The sequence below is a fragment of the Panthera uncia genome, chromosome B4 (assembly GCF_023721935.1).
Source record: "Panthera uncia isolate 11264 chromosome B4, Puncia_PCG_1.0, whole genome shotgun sequence".
Taxonomy (NCBI): Eukaryota; Metazoa; Chordata; class Mammalia; order Carnivora; family Felidae; genus Panthera; species Panthera uncia.
In genome coordinates this window covers 66,199,304-66,220,355 of record NC_064809.1, presented here as the reverse complement: position 1 = coordinate 66,220,355, position 21,052 = coordinate 66,199,304, and the positions used below count along the sequence as shown (strand labels likewise).

Below are 21,052 nucleotides of genomic sequence, written 5' to 3'. Positions count from 1 at the left end.
GCAACTGGCTCTTGGTTTCAGCTCATGATCTCATGGTGTGAGTTTGAGCCCTGTGTCGGGTTCCTGGCTCTGTGCTGACAGTGAGGAGCTTGCTTGGAATTCTCTTTCTCCCTCTCTCTCTCTCTCATTCTCTCTCTCTCTCTCTCCCCCTCCCCCATGAGTATTCTCTCTCTCTCTTTCAAAATAAGTAAACTTTACAATTCTTTTTTTTTTTTTTAACTTTTGTTTACTTTTGAGAGACAGAGCACAAGCAGTTGAGGGGCAGAGAGGGAGACACAGAATCCGAAGCAGGCTCCAGGCTCTGAGCTGTCAGCACAGAACCCAACAAGGGGCCTGAACTCACAAACAGCGAGATCATGACCTGAGCCGAAGTCCAATGCTTAACCAACTGAGCCACCCAGGTGCCCCAATAAATAAACTTTAAAAGGAAATAGTGCTATAACTTTTGGTCATTTTCAAAGCATCTCTTTGTTGCTTAATGCACTCACTCTACAGTGATTTTATTATGAAGGGCTCCATGGGTGTATATTTCTCTGAATTCCTTCATGTTTTCAAGTATTTCCTGATAGTTTGATACTTGAATTACATTTAGCTCGATTTAAAAACATTTAGCCTACATTTCTCTTCCTTGAGTTTCTTAATGATCCTACTTTATCTCACTAAGCCTGATACCAACCTGAATTTCTTTCATTTTAAAAGACTTTCTTTTTGCCTCAAGGTCCAGAGACTGTATCTTTCAAATCTGACAGTTTTCTAAAATAACTCACTAAATTGACCATTCAGGATTAATTCTTCCTGATATATGGAAGATCCTTTCAACATGTAAATTTAGGATTTCCCTTTTAATTACGGGACACTTGTCCTGACTTACAGTTTTACACATTGTTTCATTGTTTTTTCTTCTTCAGAAACTGAAATATATATATATATATATATATATATATATATATATATATATATATATGATATTTTTTTCTATTTCCTGCAACTATGTCTTTCTCTGATCCACTTTATTATTTTTTAAGTCTGAAATATTTTGGGGGATCTTTCCAATTCTGTCTTCTGCCTCTCCTGCTATGATTTCAATATCATGTATATTCTCTTTTGGGTAGCTTGTAACTTGGTCCTTATTTTTAAGATAATTTTTTTTCCAATATTACTCCTGAGTTTTCATCAGTTCCAATTTAACCTCTTCCTACTGTTTATCTATTTTTACCCTCAAGTTTCATAATTTATAGTTCTGACACCTATATCTGCAGTTTATTTCTTAATTTAAATTCTGTTTCCTCTGTTTCGTGACTAGATTTTTAGAATTTGCTTGCTGTTGCTGAAAATTGTTCAAAATGTATATGAGTGAATAGCTTTATATAGATATTAGCATTTTCTTTTTCTTTTTCATGTTTTTTTGTATTGGATTTTCTTGAAACAATGATGGCAGGAGATCCTATGCAGTAGGGACAGAGAGGCTTTTGCAATGGCTCACCAGATTTTGCAGATCAGGAGCTTCGTCTTAGGTTGTTTATGGTGAAGGGAAGCTTCTTCTTTATTTTTTAAAGTTTATTTATTTATTTTGAGAGAGAGAGAGAGAGAGAGAGAGAGAGAGAGAGAGAGAGAGAGAGAATCCCAAGCAGGCTCCATGCTGTCAGTGCAGAGCCTGATGTGGGGTTTCAACTAATGAACCATGAGATCACGACCTGAGCCAAAATCAAGAGCTGGATGTTCAACCCAGGCACCCCGAGAAACTTCTTTTTAAGTGGCTTCTTTCTTTTGTCTGTCTTCTAATTCTTTTTTTTTTTAATTTTTTTTTTTAACGTTTATTTATTTTTGAGACAGAGGGAGACAGAGCATGAATGGGGGAGGGTCAGAGAGAGAGGGAGACACAGAATCTGAAACAGGCTCCAGGCTCTGAGCTGTCAGCACAGAGCCCGACGCGGGGCTCAAACTCACAGACTGCGAGATCATGACCTGAGCCGAAGTCGGCTGCTCAACCGACTGAGCCACCCAGGCGCCCCTGTCTGTCTTCTAATTCTTAATTACTATCCTGTTTTCTTGAGGTTCTCGGCTTTAAATATTTCTCTTTTTTCTTTGACACCCAGGCTGCAAGGATTCTTCTACCTTCCAGTGCCCTTCCCTTGCCTTCACACAGTCTAGTGCCTTCTCATGGTTCTATGACTGCCAGTCCTCATTCCATGAACTCTCCAATCTTATTTCTTTCAACTCCACATCCACAAGAGCTCTGACTTGTGAGGTCTCAGATCTTCTCTCAGTAGTCTCCATTCAGGGTATGGCCCTTTCCCTCCAGGGATAAATCCTAGTTGATGCTCTCTATGTTCTTCCACTATTAAGTACTTCTTTATATTCCCCTTTCTTCTTGGATGCCCTGACCTGAATCTCAGCTCCACTATGAGCCCCAGAGTCATCTTTCCCAGTCATTGAAGTCTTAGTCTCCTCTCTCCTTCTAACCTCTCTAGGTGTGGGCTCTGTGATATTTATGGTTTGTAGAAGGAAGTGTGTGTAGATCTAATGTATGCAGCCAACATTTTCCTGACTCCTTTTTCCCCATTGGGTCTTTGAGTGTAAATGCTACTCAATTCTAAGATCATAAAAGCAAATTAAAAACCAGGTTAGTCCAGATCACACCCTGCTGAGGAAGGTATGGTTGAACACAGCTGGAAAGTCAGGACCAGCGTTGTCTGCTTTCCCAGGACTTGGAGTTCTAGTGCCTGCTTCCCCAGGGGTGTTGTCACCTCTGGTTCTGGAAGTGGCTTTAGGCAATACCCTAGGCATGGCTTAATTTTACAATAGAAAGAAGAATTAGGTAATTAAAATATGAAATGGATAATCTTTTGAGAATGGCTTATATAAGGACAAATGAAAATTTAAAACAAAAGGCTTAATTCTTTCTGGTGAAAGTAAGGAAAGAGACTTTCCCTTTCCTTTGCTTAGAACACAAATTTGTAATTTTAGGTTTTTTTCTCTTTGAAATGTGTGTAAATCTCCAAAACATCTAAATAGGCCTAATGACCTAGGTCATTCTAGGTCTTTCTCAAGGACCCAGGGGCTCTTTGAAATGTAAACATCAAGGGAGATAGTACCCTTATCTCCCTCTAGTTATAAAACTTCCTCTTGTCAAGTGGCTCAGTTGGTAAGTGTCAGACTTTGGCTCAGGTCATGATCTCAGTTCTTGGGTTTGAAGCCAGTCTGGGGCTCTGTGCTGACAGCTTGGAGCCTGCTTCAGATTCTGTGTCTCCCTCTCTCTTTGCGCCTCCCTTGCTGGTGCACTCTTTCTCTCTCTCAAATAAACTCAAAAATAAATAAACATTAAAAAAAAAAAAAAAAAAAAACCTTCCTCCTTCAAGACTGGAGTTAATTTTCTCTGTATAAAATCAACTAACCAAATTGTCATCCCAACTACTAAGTGAATTTAAGATGAACTATGTATAATAAATGGGGTTTTAAGGTCCTCTTACTTTAGAACTAGTAATTTTTCTTAAGAATATGTATGTAAAGGGCTGTCTGCTTGGTGAGATTCCTTTCTGTTTTTACAATCTCTTAGTAAATTGTCTGTAATTTGCATCACTTTCTAGTTTAAGGCTCATTCAATTATAAAACTGTTTTCTTTCTCTACTACCTTTATGGACTGGGTCTCTGGGCTGAGAGAAGATTTTGTTTTCAAACATATTACCCCAACAACTGAAATACGACTGTTGTTATTCCCATGAAATTGAATATATCTCTAAAATTCTACCCAACTCACTTATGTTTTGAGTTTTTGCTTGTTAAAGTGTATAGATATAGTACACTGATCATAATATCATATAATGTTCAAACTAGAATAATCCTGTTGTTTTTAACCCTATCTAATCAGTTCTCTTACTAGAATTTCCTCTTGAGTTCCCATTCCAATGCTTGTCACTGAACATTTCTTTGATATTGACTATTTTCTGTCTTACATGGTATTTGCCTTTGCATGTATATAAATATTCATTTCTCCTGCTCAAAATACAAGTTCTAAGAAAACAAGTACATTACTATTCTCCTGTGTTCTCTGGAGCATCAGTCTGATGCTCTGTGTAACATCAGTCTGATGTTACACACACAACAAATAGCTCTTGATTTATTTCTGATCTTCTTCAGTTTTGACATTACACAAATAATGATAATTAAATTCTTCAGGAAGCTTTGTCTCTGTAAAAATCGTAAGTAAAGAAATCACATTTCTCTTGTCTGGATTCATTCTGATTATGTTCATTCAGTACCTGAGGCTCGGGAAGTGTTTTCACCAACAGTTCCAGTGGTGGCTGCATTCTCCCCTTCAGTTGTTCCTAATTGAGAAGAACAATGGTGCTCAGTCCACAGTGGGGTTGCCAGATTTAGCAAATGATAACACAAGACATCCAGTTAAATTGGAATTCCAGATAAACAACAATCATGCCAATGGGACATACTTATAACAAAGTATTCTTTATTTATGTGAAATTCAAATTTAAATGACATCCTGTGTTTTCACCTGGAAATTCTAGTCTGCATCGATGGTTGTAATGAAAATGCCCAAGCTACTCATATTCATTTGTCCTAAAATAACAGCCATTAAAACTATAGCCATTGCTAAATTCATTTAAATGTCTCATAAAAACCTGAGGTCTCAGCTAAGCTCATGATGGAGCACCACCAAAATGCCCAGGTGAGCCTGTGCCTTGTCTGCTGAATTCCCAGCTGGGCTGCTATCAGTGAAAGGTCATCTAGTTGTGATGCCATCACCAGTTCCAGTGGTAGTTCCAACAGGTTCTCCTGTTACACTTGATAAACACAGTACTGGGACAGCATGTACATTACTGTAGCTTTAATCTAGTACTTTGGCATTTTTGAAGGGAAGATTTGGAGAAACCAGAAAAAAAATATCATACTGAAAACTTACTTCTTTTTGTACCATTCAACATCCTTCTTGGGCATTCGATTAACTAAAACAAGTTAAATCAGCAGGGTTCTGACAAAAGACTCTTCTGTTTTGTTCGGGGGATTTTGTTTTGTTTTTACAAAAACCATGGTCTCTGAATGACATTCTCTACTCACCTAACTTGCCTTCAGATTGTGTCACTTCACTACTTGGGGGTCTAGTTGCATCACTAGCTGATGATCCGGTAGTCCCTTTCAAAATCAAAAATAAATATGAATCATGATCTTTGGTGAAGCAGAACAGATTGTGCTGTTCTCTGCTTTCAAAATACTTTTCATATATTTGTTTACATATTGTTTCACATATTTGTTCATTTCTCTACTCAGTTCTAATTTGTAGCCAAGATTGGAAACCATGACCCTAATCCCACTCCAGACTCACAGTTTCAGAAGTCCTCAAGCAGGAATCTAGCAGTTTAAAATATATCACGTTTTGCTCTATATCACATCTGAGCTGATGTTGGAGAAACACTGCCATTAGGCTCATAAAAACAGGGATACTGAATACGTGCAGTAATAATTAAAACTAATCACTCAGAAGCCACTGGCAGCTTCCCTAAGGTCGGTAAGAAGTTGCTTTAGACCTTGCACTTCCATACCTGGTCTGCCTCCCATGGTCGAGCCCGGGGCAGTTGTGTCTCCATTTGTGTTCTCACGCCCAGGTGCTGTTGTGAAGCCCTCTGAAACCTCTGGGGTCCCTGACACAACAGTGGGGAAAGGGGTTTACTTCTCGAGTTGCAGGATTCTATATATCACTCTTTTCTGATAGGACAGCATTGAGGTTTCCAAGATAAAAGAATCTTGACTCCTAGGATTTCTGCAGCTAGATATCTAATATCAGCCTAATATCATACAGAGCTTAATCTTTTTTTAAGGTTATTTATTTTGAGAGAAAGAGAGAGTGGGGGAGGAGCAGAGAGAGAGGAAAAGAGAGAGAACCCCAAGCAGGCTCTGCGATGGCATCTTGGAGCCCGATGTGAGTCTTGAACTCAAAAACTGTGAGACTGTGATCTGATCCGAAGTCAGATGCTTAACTAACTGAGCACCCAGGTGCCCCACATAGAGCTTAATCTTTAGTTCAACCTGTGGTATATTCAGTGTATTTAATAGGCGCTAAAATGTGTATCTGACTTGCCTGGTTTCCCTGGGCTTGTCGCCCCTGTGCTTGGTTCCCTGGGTGTGCTGTCTTCACCTCCTCTTGCTGGTGCAGTAGGGCTGCCTGTTGTTCCTCCTGATAAAATACAGCAGTTTCAGAAATACACTAGACCTAAATCAACTCATTTAATCTTATAGAAATCCTCCAGAGTTGGCAGTATTATCATTCCCACTGATGACGTGGTGAAGTGAAGTGCTCCAGGCCACCCAGTTATTTGGCAACAGATCCAGGAGCCAAACCCAGGCAGTCTCACCCTGGAGTTGATACTCCAAATGTGCTTCTCAAATCAACTGTGGTAAGAGAGCAATTTTGTAAAATTTCCAATCTGCCCTATTTTGGGGGGAGGAAGGGGGAGAATGCCATAAAAGTGAAGAAATGAAAATTTAAAAAGTGAAACCAAAGAAAACATAAAATTTTATTCAATAGATACAAAATCACTGTGTCAAACTGCTGCTCAATTCTTACCACATCATGGACCAGTGAAACAAACAGTTCTGGATGGCATGCCTTTGTGGACCAAACTTGGAGCAGCCCTGCTCAAAACCATTGTACAGATTGTCTGATCCCCAAAAGAGATAGCTGATTGACTCATCATCATGACCCAGTAATTCTGATTCAAATTTTTGGAAATATAAACTAGATGGTCATTACCCTAAGAGTTCAGTAAATTCACTGATCTAACTGGAATCGACCAGTGTCTTGACTTGTGCTACTGTACATTATATCTTTTAATATGTTATTTTTATGCAAACTGTAATTTATTATAGTATTTAAAACAAAAATTTTAAATCAAGAAATCTGCTAGAGGAAAACAAATGTAGGAAAATAAAACCAGGCCATGGATTCATTAATAAATATGTAAAGCGAAGTCCCACTGCATATACTAAAGAAATGATTTTTAATGGTATGTAAAGGAGTTTTGATTTATCCTAAAAGCAATCAGAACAATTGTCGAATGACCTGAAGACAGTTGAATTTTTGGAAGTTCATTCTGGCGTGGTATTGACTAAAGAGTAAATTGGGACAGAAGTGGGGAAAGAGTGGAAATGTTCTCAACTTTGATATGCATCAGTTGCTTAAAGGGCTTGTTAATACGGTTTGTTGGGCTTCACTTCAAAAGCTTCTGAATCAAAGCAGATGGGCCTGAAAATCTGCATTTCTAAAAAATTCCCAGGAGACACTGAGGCTGATGGTCTTGGAACCACACTTTGAACACCTGTGGTTAGAGGAAGATGAGCCATGTGGACAACTGCAGGTATTAAGTGGAAACTGTTTAACACCTGAGCAAAAAGCAGAGGCAAATGTGACTCAGAGGAATTTTAAGAGGTGTTTGAAATTACTGACTGATTAAGGGACAGGCTTGTTTGTTTTTAATTAAAATCATCTATGCTTAAAAAATGTCAATAATATTTTATTCTTGAAACCAACAATAGTTAAAATTTAGTCAATGATGCACAATGATAAGCATATTCTCACTGGCTTTTCTTGGATGCATGCTCTTATGCACAGATCACAAAACTGCGGGGCCATTACAGAGGAGGATAAGAGTTCTGGGTTCTAATCCTGCCTCTGCCAGTTTTGAGACCTTTTATTATTTTCTTCTTTCTGGGCATAAAAATACCTAACTGCCATGGTGGTAATGTGAATTAAATTACATATTTTCCATTTGAGAATAACTCAGAAGTTTTAGTGTGCCATATAAATATTATTGAATATATAAATGCAATATAAAGTGCAAGTGGGGGATAGGCAAAGAGAGAGAGAGAGAGAGACAGACAGACAGACAGACAGACAGACAGAATCACAAATAGGATCTGCCCTGTCAGCGCAGAGCCCAGTGTGGGGCTCCATGTTATAAACGGTGAGATTAGGACCTGAGGCAAAAATCAAGAGTTGGATGCTTAAATGACTGAGCCACCCAGGCACCCCCTAAAGTTCTACATTTTAATTATGTATAAAAAATACCTAAGGCTGATATTGTACCTAACTCAGATATCTTTATTTTATACACTATTGTCCTGAGAAGCATTGCCTGAAACCAGTTGCTTAGCTGTGGATGGTATACTTTGTTCTGAATTCAGTTTACCTGCCATGTGCCCAGGACTGGTGGGGGCGGGGTACACTACAGTCGTGCCTGCAGTGCCAGCACTGACGGTCACGGGAAAGGGAGTTCCAATAACACCTGCGAAAAACATGAAATGAGCTTCTCATGTCAAGTATACTTGGATTTTGTTTCCAATGGGTGGGTGATTTAACTATTCAGTCAGTTCCCACTCCAGAAAATGAAAGTGTGAATCCAGTGTCTTTTTGTCCAGAGTTCCCTAAGATTTTGTTCTACTATAATTTCCTCAAAGATTTTGGTTTAGTTTTTACTATTTTGTTGTTGTTATTGCTTTTTTTTTTTTACAGTTATGTTCTAGGCATCTTAAATTGGGTCATGCTAAGTCTTCATATATTTGTCTCAATGAGGTTGCTTTCAAATAAATGGAATCTTAAGCTCTAATCACACTGTCACTCAGGGATAATAACAATGATGAAATATCATGAAAGAGCTAATTGCAACTTTTACACTTAGAATGCCTAAAAGAGCAAAATACATCATTAGATATACACATGTTTTCTCTTATCCTATATATTACTTTTTTAAATTTTGAGTTTGATGTTATTTATTTCTGTTATACTCTACTAATAGTTACTGATAAGGAAAAAAATAAAACTGGAAACCATATTATAGCCAGCCAATATAAACTGGTCGAAAACAAGATAAATTCAGGCTTTTTAAAGAATTTTAAATCAGTGGGAAAAGCTCAATAAATTACTTGTTCGCAACGTTTTGTCAAAAGCAAAACTCTCATATAAATTCTTTCTTAAAAACCCAAAGTTACTAATAATTTTCCCTGTTAGATTTTTTTTTCACATATAAAACCGGGAATTAATATACTAACCTGTAGTAAAAGGTTCACTCAGAAGAGTTAGAGTTGTCCCTGATAAGAAAAAGAGAAATGATGTAAATTTGTCTGAACTCAAGGGAAAATACTGAAAAGATTGCTGGATTGTTAGTTTTCAATATGTAGTAGTTTGTAATATATTTAGCACTGAGAGTTAATAATAAAATTTGATTTCAGTTTTAAAATAATGATATCATGGGGCGCCTGGGTGGCTCAGTTGGTTAAGCGTCCGACTTCGGCTCAGGTCATGATCTCACGGTCTGTGAGTTCGAACCCCGTGTCAGGCTCTGTGCTGACAGCTCAGAGGCTGGAGCCTGCTTCAGATTCTGTGTCTCCCTCTCTCTGACCCTCCCCTGTTCATGCTCTGTCTCTCTCTGTCTCAAAAATAAAAAAACGTCAAAATTAAATAATGATATCATAATGTACTTTACAATGCATATGTGTATGTGTGAAGGGGCATGGATATGCATGTGTATACTATACACACATATGCTGAATTCCAAATACAAGGTAAATGCAATAAATGTATATCAATAATGACAAAGTTAATTCTGTGTTAGCAGAAGCTAATGTTGAAGTTAATGACTTCTTTTACTCTGTTTCTGGTGGTCAGTGCCTTCCATAGTTGTCTACCAAGTGGCATTTAGTCTATATTTGGAGTAGTGGGAAGAAGAAATATTTTTTAGGATTTGTTTTTATAATTTTATATAGTAGGTTTATGGAGATAAATTTGTAGTTACCAGTAAACTCCTGAAGGAAGAGGCCATATTTTTACTTTGCCTTCCCAGTGCCTGCCCCTCCAACCATTCCTGCCAGGAATACATTAGCAGTTTATTAACTGTTTATTGCCAGGGGTGCGGTGTACTCAAAATTAAGCCTTTGTTAAAATCTGTTTTTCATAAATAGCAAAATCAGCTATTTTCTGTATTTTCATCTTAGTCTCTATTGAAAAGCCCTGCAAATCTATTATTTATATGGAAATTCACACTTTACAACATTATAGTATTTTGCAACTTACAAAAGAAGAAGAAAAAGTGTCTCACACAACCTCTCTATTTGATCCTCATTCTTTGTTCAGCCACCATGGCTGCTTTTCAGCGTCTCATACCTGCTATTTGCAGTTCCCTGGCCTTGGAACACAGTTCCTTATTCTTCTCCAAGTTAAACCTTCACTGGTCAGTTCTCAACTCATCTTTTCCTCAGCCTTTCCTGACCATCTTGACTTGTTCAAATCTCTTCTCCACCTAACTCACTCCCATTTTAAGCACTTCATAGCTCTTGTCATTGACGGAAATTTCCATTTGTATTTGTAATTGCTTGATTGATATCCATCTTCCTCACTAGACTATAGGTTTTATGAACACAGGGATTGTATCTATTTTAACTCATCTTTATATCTCTAATGATAGCAGAGTGCCTAGCACCTAATAGGTGATAGATAAGTATTTGATAATAGAAGGAAAGAAGGAAAAATATTATGCTTATTCTGCATATAAAGAATTGGGCTCAGAAAAGCTATGTGATTTCTACAAGATAGATGCTAGTCAGTGACAATGCTGGGACTAAATCCAAGTCATCCAGTACCTAGGACTATAACCCAAATGGCTTTTTATATAATATAAAAATATTACGTATAAAATATCTATGTATAAAAATATCTATGTATAATGAACTACCACTTGTAGTTTTTTTAATTATCCATTCATTATATCAATGGAAATGTTATAAGGTAGACTAGAAATATATAATACCACATCAAATAAATAATAAAATATCCTTTCTTGATTACTTCAAATATGGATATTATAAATATGTTAAGTAGTTTGAGAGAAGGTTTATGTGAGAATTCTCAAAATTAGTGTCAAGCTTTAGTTGAGAAGAATTTTTAAATCAGTGTCAAGAAGACCACCAACAGACCAATTCAGATCTTATCTTTTCTCATGGATGAACACATTAATTGGACACTGAATTAAAATGCCTTGCTGATCTGGATGCAAGGATCACATAGAAAGACTATTATTCCATGGCCCACAGAGACTATCAAGATTATCATGATGCAGCAGGATACATCGTGATACTTCAAAAGAATATGTTGCAGATTTCATTTCCCAGTATAGATATAACCTTTAGGGAACTGCAGTGATTCCAGTTTGAGCTCTTTCAAATTGAGCACAATAACATTTAATTAAAAGCAGCGTTATCACATGGAACAGAATCAAAATCTTCTCCACAGTTTCCACATTTGAATATTCTCTGATCAAATGGAGTCAAGGGGAACATAGTGGCTCACCATAGATGGTAGAGCACAGACTGCAAATATTTTTAGCGTATGAAGGAGAGAACACATTTATAGGCCTTTCCTCACAATTGGTATGGCTAACATGGCAACAGGCTCCAAAGTGGATCTCCAGGACCCATCTTAAATCAGGGCCAGAAGATTTATCTAAACTAGTCACAGATTGGAGTACATACCAGTTGGGCTACTATATATAATATAGCAGTTATTTCCCCCCACAAATAAACTTTGGAAGATATGTCTAAAATTGTTGATATAGTGATAAAAATATGGATAAGTTTTTACTAACATGAATAGAGAAGAATCCACTTTTCTTCATGGGTTAATGACCAAAACTGATAAAGCATTACTGTTCTCATTAATTTTGGCATCCATAACCACTGCAATTACAGTTAATATTTTCCTTCACTTACAAATGAACACATATGCTTAAAGGACTTGATATTGTGAATTACTATGTATCAGCTGCTTTGTTGCCAAGAGGTAACTGCTCATAATAAGAGCTGCCAAAATATCGATAGCTCTGTGCATTATGAACTAATAATCCACTCCAAAAATTTTCAAAGTGATTGTGTTGATTTATTTTTACCTCATAAGCTTAATTAAAAAATAATTTAATTTACCTTGTTTATTTTCCACCACATAATAGACTGAATAATTAAAATAAAATCTTGCAATTAATTTTCCAGCTACTACTAAGATTTTCTGATTAAAGAATCATTTTAATTTTTATAAAAGTATTATTTTGCCATTTTCCCTGAGTGGATTCCATTTTGCTTAATATTAACTTCTGAAAGATAAGCTTAAGGAGTATCCATAATATTTTTCCTAATAAACAAAAATTTTGGTACTTCAAAGTTTGCAGTTTTTCTAAAATATGATATTTCTGAAAAAAATAACCCAGGTTTTGATCCAGAAAGTAGTTGGGTTTCTGATTATAAAAAATACTAAACTTCTTTGCTAAAATCTAAGTTCATTTACACAATAAATTATTCTTTATAAAAATGTTAATAGTAACTGGTCACCTGGGTGGCTCAGTCAGTTGAGTGTCTGACTCTTGGTTTTGGCTCAGGTCAGGAGCTCACGGTTTGTGAGTGAGAGCCCCACATCAGGCTCTGCGCTAACAGTGCAGAGCCTGCTTGGAATTCTCTCTCTCCCTCTCTTTGCCTATCCCCTACTTGCTTTCTCTGTTTCTCTCTCAAAATAAATAAACTTAAAAAAAAACTTAGTAATAATAGAGTTGATTTCACTGAGTCTTACTGTGTATTATTCTAAGCTGCACCATTACATTTACTCTTTACTCAAGTCCTGTAATAAAGATATTATATCCTTCCCACTTAATAAATGAGAAAACTAATGTTCAGAGTGTTTGAAGATTTAAACTAGGGTCATACAGCTAGTAAGTAGAACAGAAGAGATTCAAATTCTTATTTTTCTGCTTCTACTTCCCACTACACTGAGGTGACTTTCTATAATATCCCAATGTAATTATTTTCTTTCTATGATGGATACTATTTTAGAATAAGCTCCTTATGCAAATTAGTTGTAACACTCTAAGATTTTAACTTTTTGAGAAAGTAAAAAAAATGCATTTTAAGATATCAAATCATTATGTCACAAAACCCACTTTTTAATTATATGAACCAATATCCCATATGGTCAATGAGCTTTTTTATAGTTTAATAGAAAATTACTACATAAATCATAAATTTTAACACAACTACCAAATTGAAATTGGAATCTGAAATTATATGCAACTATTTCAATAACTAATTTATATTAAATTCAATTTTATTCTCTTTCTTAAATACACAGCAGCATTAGGACTGGAATCTAGAAAAAGATGTCCTGAATTTTAATCCTCTCTGTGCTTCTTATTAGCAGACAACCTTGGACACATAACTTAAACTTCTTGTGCTTCCATTTCCTCATTTGTAAATTGGGGAAAATAATGGCACTTACTTCACAGAGTTTTCTGTATCAAATGAGATAATATGTGTCAAATACTTAGAAAACTGCTCAGTAAATGTTAGCTCTGTGTCAAGATCTGTCAATTTCAACAGGAAAAAAACCATAATTGCATAATATTTCTTCTAAAACTAACATACTTATTGGAATGGTTGGCTAGGCATCTCTCAGGATATTTTAACCCTTTGAAAGCATTTACTGTATAGAAAAAAAATAGATATATAATGCATGGAGAAAAGCTTAAGCTTTGCAAATTGCTTCCCTTGTGATTTTAAAGTTATCTTCAATGTTTTTCTAAATTAATTAAAAGTACACTTCACTCCTATGCTATTTAACTCAAAGAAATGTGCAACAGTATAATCATACCATAACTTCTATACAAGATGCTTGAATATAAAATCAAATAAATCATCAATCCCTCTCCTGAGGACCTAGTCACTTCTCTTATCTGGCCTTCCATCCACTTGAGAAATGTCATTTAAATTTATGGAAAGAAACTTTAAAATAATTTGTTTAATCTTTTCAAGTTATAGATTAAAAAATAATAATGGTCAGTAAAAAGTACTTGATTCAGGGAAGTATTCCATCTAGTACTTGATAAAAAATAAATCTTGGGACAGATATCATATGTTTTGCTCATATGTGGATCTTGAGAAACTTAACAGAAGACCATGGGGGAAGGGAAGGGGGAAAAAAAAAGTTACAGAGAGGGAGGGAGGCAAACCACAAGAGACTCTTAATTACAGAGAACAAATTGAGGGTGGATGGGGGGGTGGGGAGAGGGAAAATGGGTGATGGACATTTAGGAGGGCACTTGTTGGGATGAGCACTGGGTGTTGTATGTAAGCCAATTTGACAATAAATTATATTCAAAAAAATAAAATAAATCTTGGGGCGCCTGGGTGGCTCAGTCAGTTAAGTGTCTGACTTTGGCTCACTCAGGTCACGATCTTGCAGTTTGTGAGCTCGAGCCCTGCATCGGGTTCTCTGCTGTCAGTGAGGAGCCTGCTTCAGATCCTCTGTCTCCCTCTCTCAAAAATAAATGAACATGTAAAAAATCAGTCAATCAATCGTGGGGCACCTGGGTGGCTCAGTTGGTTAAGCATCCGACTTTGGCTCAGGTCATGATCTCAGGTCATGAGTTCGAGACCCACATTGGACTCTCAGCTGTCAGTGTGGCACCTGCTTTGGAACCTCTATTTCCCTCTCTCTCTGCCCCTCCTCCACTTGTGTGCAAGCACACATGCTCTCTCTCAAAAATAAATAAACTTTTAAAAAGATAAAAATAAGCCTTACCTATGTGTTCAAGAAATATAGGTTTTTATACCTATAAATTTTATAACTGTAAATTGAAATCTTAAGACAAAGTAGAAAATAAAAGTAGAAAAGCTTTGACTAAATTAAATCGGCCCATGAATCACATTGGTTCAATTCAAACATACTAACATATTATCCAAAATGAAACTACACTTAGAACACTGAGACCATAAACCAAAATTCTGGGTGAAATGGGTTCCCATATCTAAGAATGAAATCCTTCTACCTACTTCCAAGAGTTCATGAAGAGACAGTACATATTCAAAATGATGTGTCTTCCTAGCTATAATATCTGGAAAATGTTAAACTTTTACTTTTAAGTAGCTATTTAAATATTTTAGTTGATGTATACTATATTTAGAAAGTAACAAGAAACTTTGCCAGTGATGAGGACGAAACCCATATTTCAGCACCCATTTTCTCATCACTGATCAAGCAGTTCACCCTTAGAAAGCTGAAAAACAAAAAATCATTATGTAGCTATGGATTCATCCCAGTTTGTCAAATGCTGTTCAACTTTTAAACCATGGACGTCAGTAAAAGAAGTGGAATGTAGCTTTCAAGTCTACAATTTGTAAGGCAACTACTCCACAAAAAGAATGTATTTCTTTTAAAAGTGTTCAAAAGGCGAACACTATAAGCGGTTTTATTTTTACTATATTATGATGCTTATTGGATGAATTTAGAAAAAACAAGTTTAAAAAGGAAACATATGTTGGTATGTCTTAAAATGAAATGTCTTATTCTTACATGGAAAATGAAAAACAACATCACCAGGCTTGGCTTTTTTTGTTTTCCTTTTAGAACTTCAAAATAAAATGCCCGGTAAACATATGACTAGTATTTTCTAAGATTGTTCTGAGTGACATCCTCACTTCATATAGATTGTTATGATTCCTGAGTTGGGGGTAAATGGACATGTTGTCTCTTATGGTTGTTAAAATTCAGAAACTTCCATTTTATTCCGAATATTTTGTACCCAGTCCAGGAGTCTATAGCACATGCTGAGGTAGACAATTTATGATTGTCCAGTTAATCAAATCCACCAAGATGAATGAGAGGTATGAGCCAAGCCTACCAGTCACAGCTTTTTTTGGGGAAACTAAATAAGTTATTACTTGAGTAACTTCTAAATTCCTCTTGATATAAATGATATAGGCATAGTCTCAGAAAAGATATGGGACAGTGAATGAGAAGCTAAAATTTAAATCAAGTTTTACCACTACCATTCATTTAAAATTGAGATTTAATTAATAATCAAAATTTTGTCTGCCTCAGTTCATCTGGGAAAAAAGCATTTACAGATTTATTCCAGCAACAAGATAAGCTATACATACATTATTAACGAATGCTGAAAATGTCTCAATAATTTGATAACTTGATAAGCAACGTTTTCTGTGTATTGGGATTATTTGACTAAATTTATTTAAAACACATACAATTTGTGGCACAATTGGACAATTTTAACATAAAAAATTGTTTTTGTCTCCTGATTTTAGAATAATGTTGGGGCGACCTTAATGATTTATGTCTTTGAAATGATAATTTCTGATAATAATTTCTGTATTTCATGGATGATAAGGAAAAGAAAAACAATGCTAGTTTCTCTCTGTATCACACCAGAAAATTCCTTTTCTTCTGATCTTCATAACTCTGGAAAAATTATTTAAGCTCTTTGTATCTCATTCCCTGCAAAATGATGAAGACAGAGGGGTCCACGGAATATTACTTAATCAGGCAATTGTTGAGATTTAATGAGATAATGAATGAAAAAGTGTATCTAATCACTAGAATACAGTAAACCCTCCTTTAAAGTTGTTATTACCAAAGGAAATAATCATCAAAACTAAAAGGCAACCAATAGAGTGGGAGAAGATATTTGAAAATGACATATCAGATAAAGGGTTAGTATCCAAAATCTATAAAGAACTTATCCAACTCAACACCCAAAAAACAAATAATCCAGTGAAGAAATGGACAAAAGACATGAATAGACACTTCTCCAAAGAAAACATCCAGATGGCCAACCGACACATGAAAAAATGCTCAACATCACTCATCATCAGAGAAATACAAATCAAAACCACAAGGAGATATCACCTCACACCTGTCAGAATGGCTAAGCAACAACAGATATTGGCAAAAGATATTGGAGAAAGAGGATCTCTTTTGCACTGCTGGTGGGAATGCAAACTGGTGCAGCCACTCTGGAAAACAGTATGCAGGTTCCTTAAATATTAAAAATAGATCTACAGCAATTGCACTCCTAGGTATTTACCCAAGGAATACAGGTGTGCTCTTTCGAATGGGCACATGCACCCCAACGTGTATAGCAGCACTATCAACAATAGCCAAAGTATGGAAAGAGTCCAAATATCCATCGATGGATGAATGAATAAAGAAGATGTGGTATATACATACAATGGAGTATTACTCAGCAATCAAAAATAATGAAATCTTGCCATTTGCAGCTACATGGATGGAACTAGAGGGTATTTTGCTAAGCAAAATTAGTCAGTCAAAGAAAGACAAATATCATGTGACTTCACTCATATGAGGACTATAAGATACAAAACAGATGAACATAAGGGAAGGGAAGCAAAAATGATATAAAAACAGAGAGGGGGACAAAACATAAGAGACTCTTAAATATGGAGAAGAAACAGAGGGTTGCTAGAGGGGTTGTGGGAGGGAGGATGGGCTAAATGAATAAGGGACACTAAGGAATCTACTCCTGAAATCATTGCTGCACTATATGCTAACTAACATGGATGTAAATTAAAAAATAAATAAATTGTTTTTAAAAAGTTGTTATTAGCTATTTCTTACAAAATAGTACTAAAGTGGCATTTTAGTAAATTATTAATATTATACTTCTGGAACATGAAATACCTAACTAGAAATTCAATGAAATGAAATAAAACACTAGGATTTGGGAAAGCTAAGCATAAATTATAATTAATACCTCATGAATTCTGGGGGGAAAAATCAGCCAGGTAATCTCTCCTACAATTCAACTATACATTAGATTTATGATTTTTTAAATACTATGGTGAAAATAATTAATGAAATTTTTGTAGTGTTTTAAGGTTAATTAAACATTTTACATCTACAATTTCATCCGTTGCTCACAAAAACTACTTCAGTAATCTATTCATGACCTGTTGTTTTATATAAAAATTTGCTTGCTATAATACAAAGTGTCGACAAAATGAAATTTCCATAATATTATGTTCAAAACTGAATTCTTGGGGATATAAAAACAATGAAAGGAAATACATGTATAAACTAAACAAAAATCAATCCAGTTTTCATATTTCTGAGTATAGGATACTCAGAATATCCTATCCTGTGTATATAGGATGTGATATAGGATGCAGATAACATCTTTACATTGAAATAGTTATCAAAATTGCTTATGACTCATGCACAACTGTACAATGCATCAAATCCATAGTCAAGAGTAGTTCTATTTCTTTAAATGGTCACAATATTCAAAAGTTTTAATAGCTGAACAAATGATTTTAACTAAAAGATAGCTATATAAAATGAAATTAATCTTCATGGAAACAGAAGTGGGATGAGAATTAGAAGTTTAGTCATTGCTAATGACTGAAATAATACATGGCCAGAAAAATTTTCTGCAGTATAAGAAACAACATAGAAGGACTTTGGGGATGAAATTTTTACTATGTCTTGGGAAATACACTTACACTTGTAGAATAGAGAAAAATACTTCTAAAACCTGTCAGTCTTTCCAAGATTTACACTGAGCAAGTCAGTAGTGCTTAGTGTTGCTAATAACATGCAACATGAAAGAGAGTTTGACAAAAATTAAACATGTTAGTTTAGGCATTTTTAATGATATTCCATACTATGATGGGCTGATACTTAAGAAGTATATTTGCCCTTTGAATATAAAAAATATATTAATTACCAAATAAATCAGACACTGCTGATAATTACAAAATACCCAAAATTATAGTTGTAATTCTATATCATGATATAAAATTATAATCCAAAAGTAGTCTTGATTTTGCAGTGTACATTTGCATTTTATAGAAAGAAGATTAGCTGCAATGAATGAATGTATAAACTGTAAGAGTTTCAATACAATAATAGCTAACCAATAGTCTAACCTTCACCAGAAATTCTGTTGCCCCCCCACCCTAAAAAAATACCTGAATTATAAATTTGGGACGGGGAAAAAGAAGAGTCATTCATTTATTCTACAAATATTTAATGAATGATAACTATTACATAGCTTGGAACTAGGTGCATTTGGTAATACAGGTAGGGCAAAACACAGTCTGAGACTTTAAGGATGTAAACTAGACTTATCATGGTGATCATTTTGCAATATATATAAATACCAAGTTGCTATGAGGTACACCGGCAACTAATATAATGGTATGTGTCAATTTTACCTCAAAACATATCATGCATGTAAATATATATCCATTTTTTTAATAGAGAAAGAAATAAATAATAGGAGAAAGTGAAAGTATTCAGGTGGGGAAGAAAAAGCCCTAAATATAAACAAGTGGGTATATTGATTAAAATAGGCTTTAAGTTAAAAAAAAATGTTTAATATATGTAAAAAAAACCCTGCATTGTCATTTTACAAGTTTTCTGATTCACCCACCTATTGTTTCGCTGCTTGATGTTGTAATCACTGGAATGGAAGCTGCTGAATTAGAGAAAACAATGGAAAATAATTAGTTTTGCACAGAGGGAACATTATGTTTCTGAGAACATCTATGGTCATGTATAAAATGGGTCAACTTGAAATTAATGTTTCAAAGAAATTTAATCATATAGGTGGATAGATGTTAAAGTATAAAATTAAAGCTTTCAAATCCATAGACCACAAGTAAAAGGTCAAGAAAACATCATTTTGCATAACATTTTTTCCAAGGTCTTCCTCTAAAGCATTCTTAAAAACAAACAGAACAAAACAAAACAAAAGTCCCCATAAAATGTCATTAGAAAGATATAATAGTGCAAAAAGAAGTTTTGTTTTTGGGGTTTTTTTTTTTTTTTTTTTAAATGCCCTCTTGATTAAGTTGTGGGTGAAGATTATGGCTTACCTGCACCTGAGCTCCTGGTTACCAATGTTATTGCTATACAAAGAAGGAGGCAAATATTTGGAAATGTATGTTAAAATTGTGTTAAAAGACAAAATTAAAAGTATTTATTTAGAGATGTGTTTATATATATGTCTAATGCAAATAAATGATTAAATGTAACAGTTAAATGTATTAATCAGATGTCCACACGTTTCAAAACACTTTTTGTAGTCCTTAGGCTATTGCTTTACTACAAATCATTCAATTAACATTGAGATTCTTTGATATTAGTAAAGGATAAGTTGTAAATCATTTTTAAAGACTTTAACATAGAATGCTCTTCAGTAGTAGAATTTTCTTCACTTTCTCCAAATTAGTACGGAGAATGTTCTTTTTAGGATGCATAACCTCTGAATAGGGAAGATGCTCTTCACTAATATTACAACTGGATGTAGACCCTGCCTGCTATCTGGCATTTAGGAAATAAATACAGAATGACAAATTTGAAAAAAAGGGCCAAATTGCTGCATTGCAAATTCACCTTGCTGATGATTTAGAAGCTAAAAGGCAAACTTTTTTTTTTTTTTTTTTTACTACCTGCTTCGGTGCTTAATATGGAGGTAGCTGTTGTAGCTGAAACTGTGTAGGGAAGAAATTATTGAAGAAAAGTAAATTACTTGGATAATTTTACCAGGAAATTTAGTTTAAAAAATCACTTACCATAAACTAAGTGAAAATTTCTAAACCTGTGTTCAGAGGTTGTGACAAAATAATCTCTCATTTAAATAAAAAAAAATAAATAAACATAAATAATTCTATATATTTATTGTATGTCCCCCCCCCAAAAGTAATTTTTTCTGTTTTTATCATTTAACCAAAATCTCACAGGAATTTTATAAGGCCTATTTAAGGACCAAGAAATAAAGTTCAGAACCCTGACGTGGGATACCTTAGCTGTAAGTAAGTGATCAATAATAACTAAAAATTTAAATAGCATTTTACAGACAATAACACAACTTTAAATATAGTATCAAAATATAAGGCTTCCAATTTACTTCACGATCTCTTCACTGATATCTCTGAATATCGGTCTACAGGAAATAAAATTCCCCCTGAATCACACAGAACAGGAATACGGTTAAGTGCACTGCAGCAACTCTAACTATGCTTATATTGCCAGTAAGTTGCAAGTCCCAAAGCTAAAATTAGACTGCATTCTGTCAGCGCTCTTCCTGAGTGGACGTGACTGAAACATCCTTGGAGCTTACAGCCAATATAAGAGTTAAGAAAAAGAAAGTAACTTTTTATTTCTATATTTTTAAATTACCTCCCGGTGTAATCA

The 21,052-nt window shown here is 35.0% G+C and overlaps 1 protein-coding gene across 1 annotated transcript in view; it reads right to left on the bottom strand.

The window, feature by feature from the left end:
* The window catches only part of MUC19 (mucin 19, oligomeric), a 101,018-nt gene that overhangs the window by 45,749 nt on the left and 34,217 nt on the right, over positions 1–21,052 (bottom strand). The window contains exons 37-45 of the mRNA XM_049626671.1: positions 20,308–20,349; positions 19,732–19,764; positions 19,287–19,331; positions 9,058–9,096; positions 8,199–8,294; positions 6,069–6,187; positions 5,556–5,654; positions 5,074–5,275; positions 4,260–4,325 (exon numbers count right to left, since the gene is read on the bottom strand). Coding sequence (XP_049482628.1) covers positions 4,260–4,325; positions 5,074–5,275; positions 5,556–5,654; positions 6,069–6,187; positions 8,199–8,294; positions 9,058–9,096; positions 19,287–19,331; positions 19,732–19,764; positions 20,308–20,349 — 741 coding nt within the window. The remainder of the gene's footprint in view (positions 1–4,259; positions 4,326–5,073; positions 5,276–5,555; positions 5,655–6,068; positions 6,188–8,198; positions 8,295–9,057; positions 9,097–19,286; positions 19,332–19,731; positions 19,765–20,307; positions 20,350–21,052) is intronic.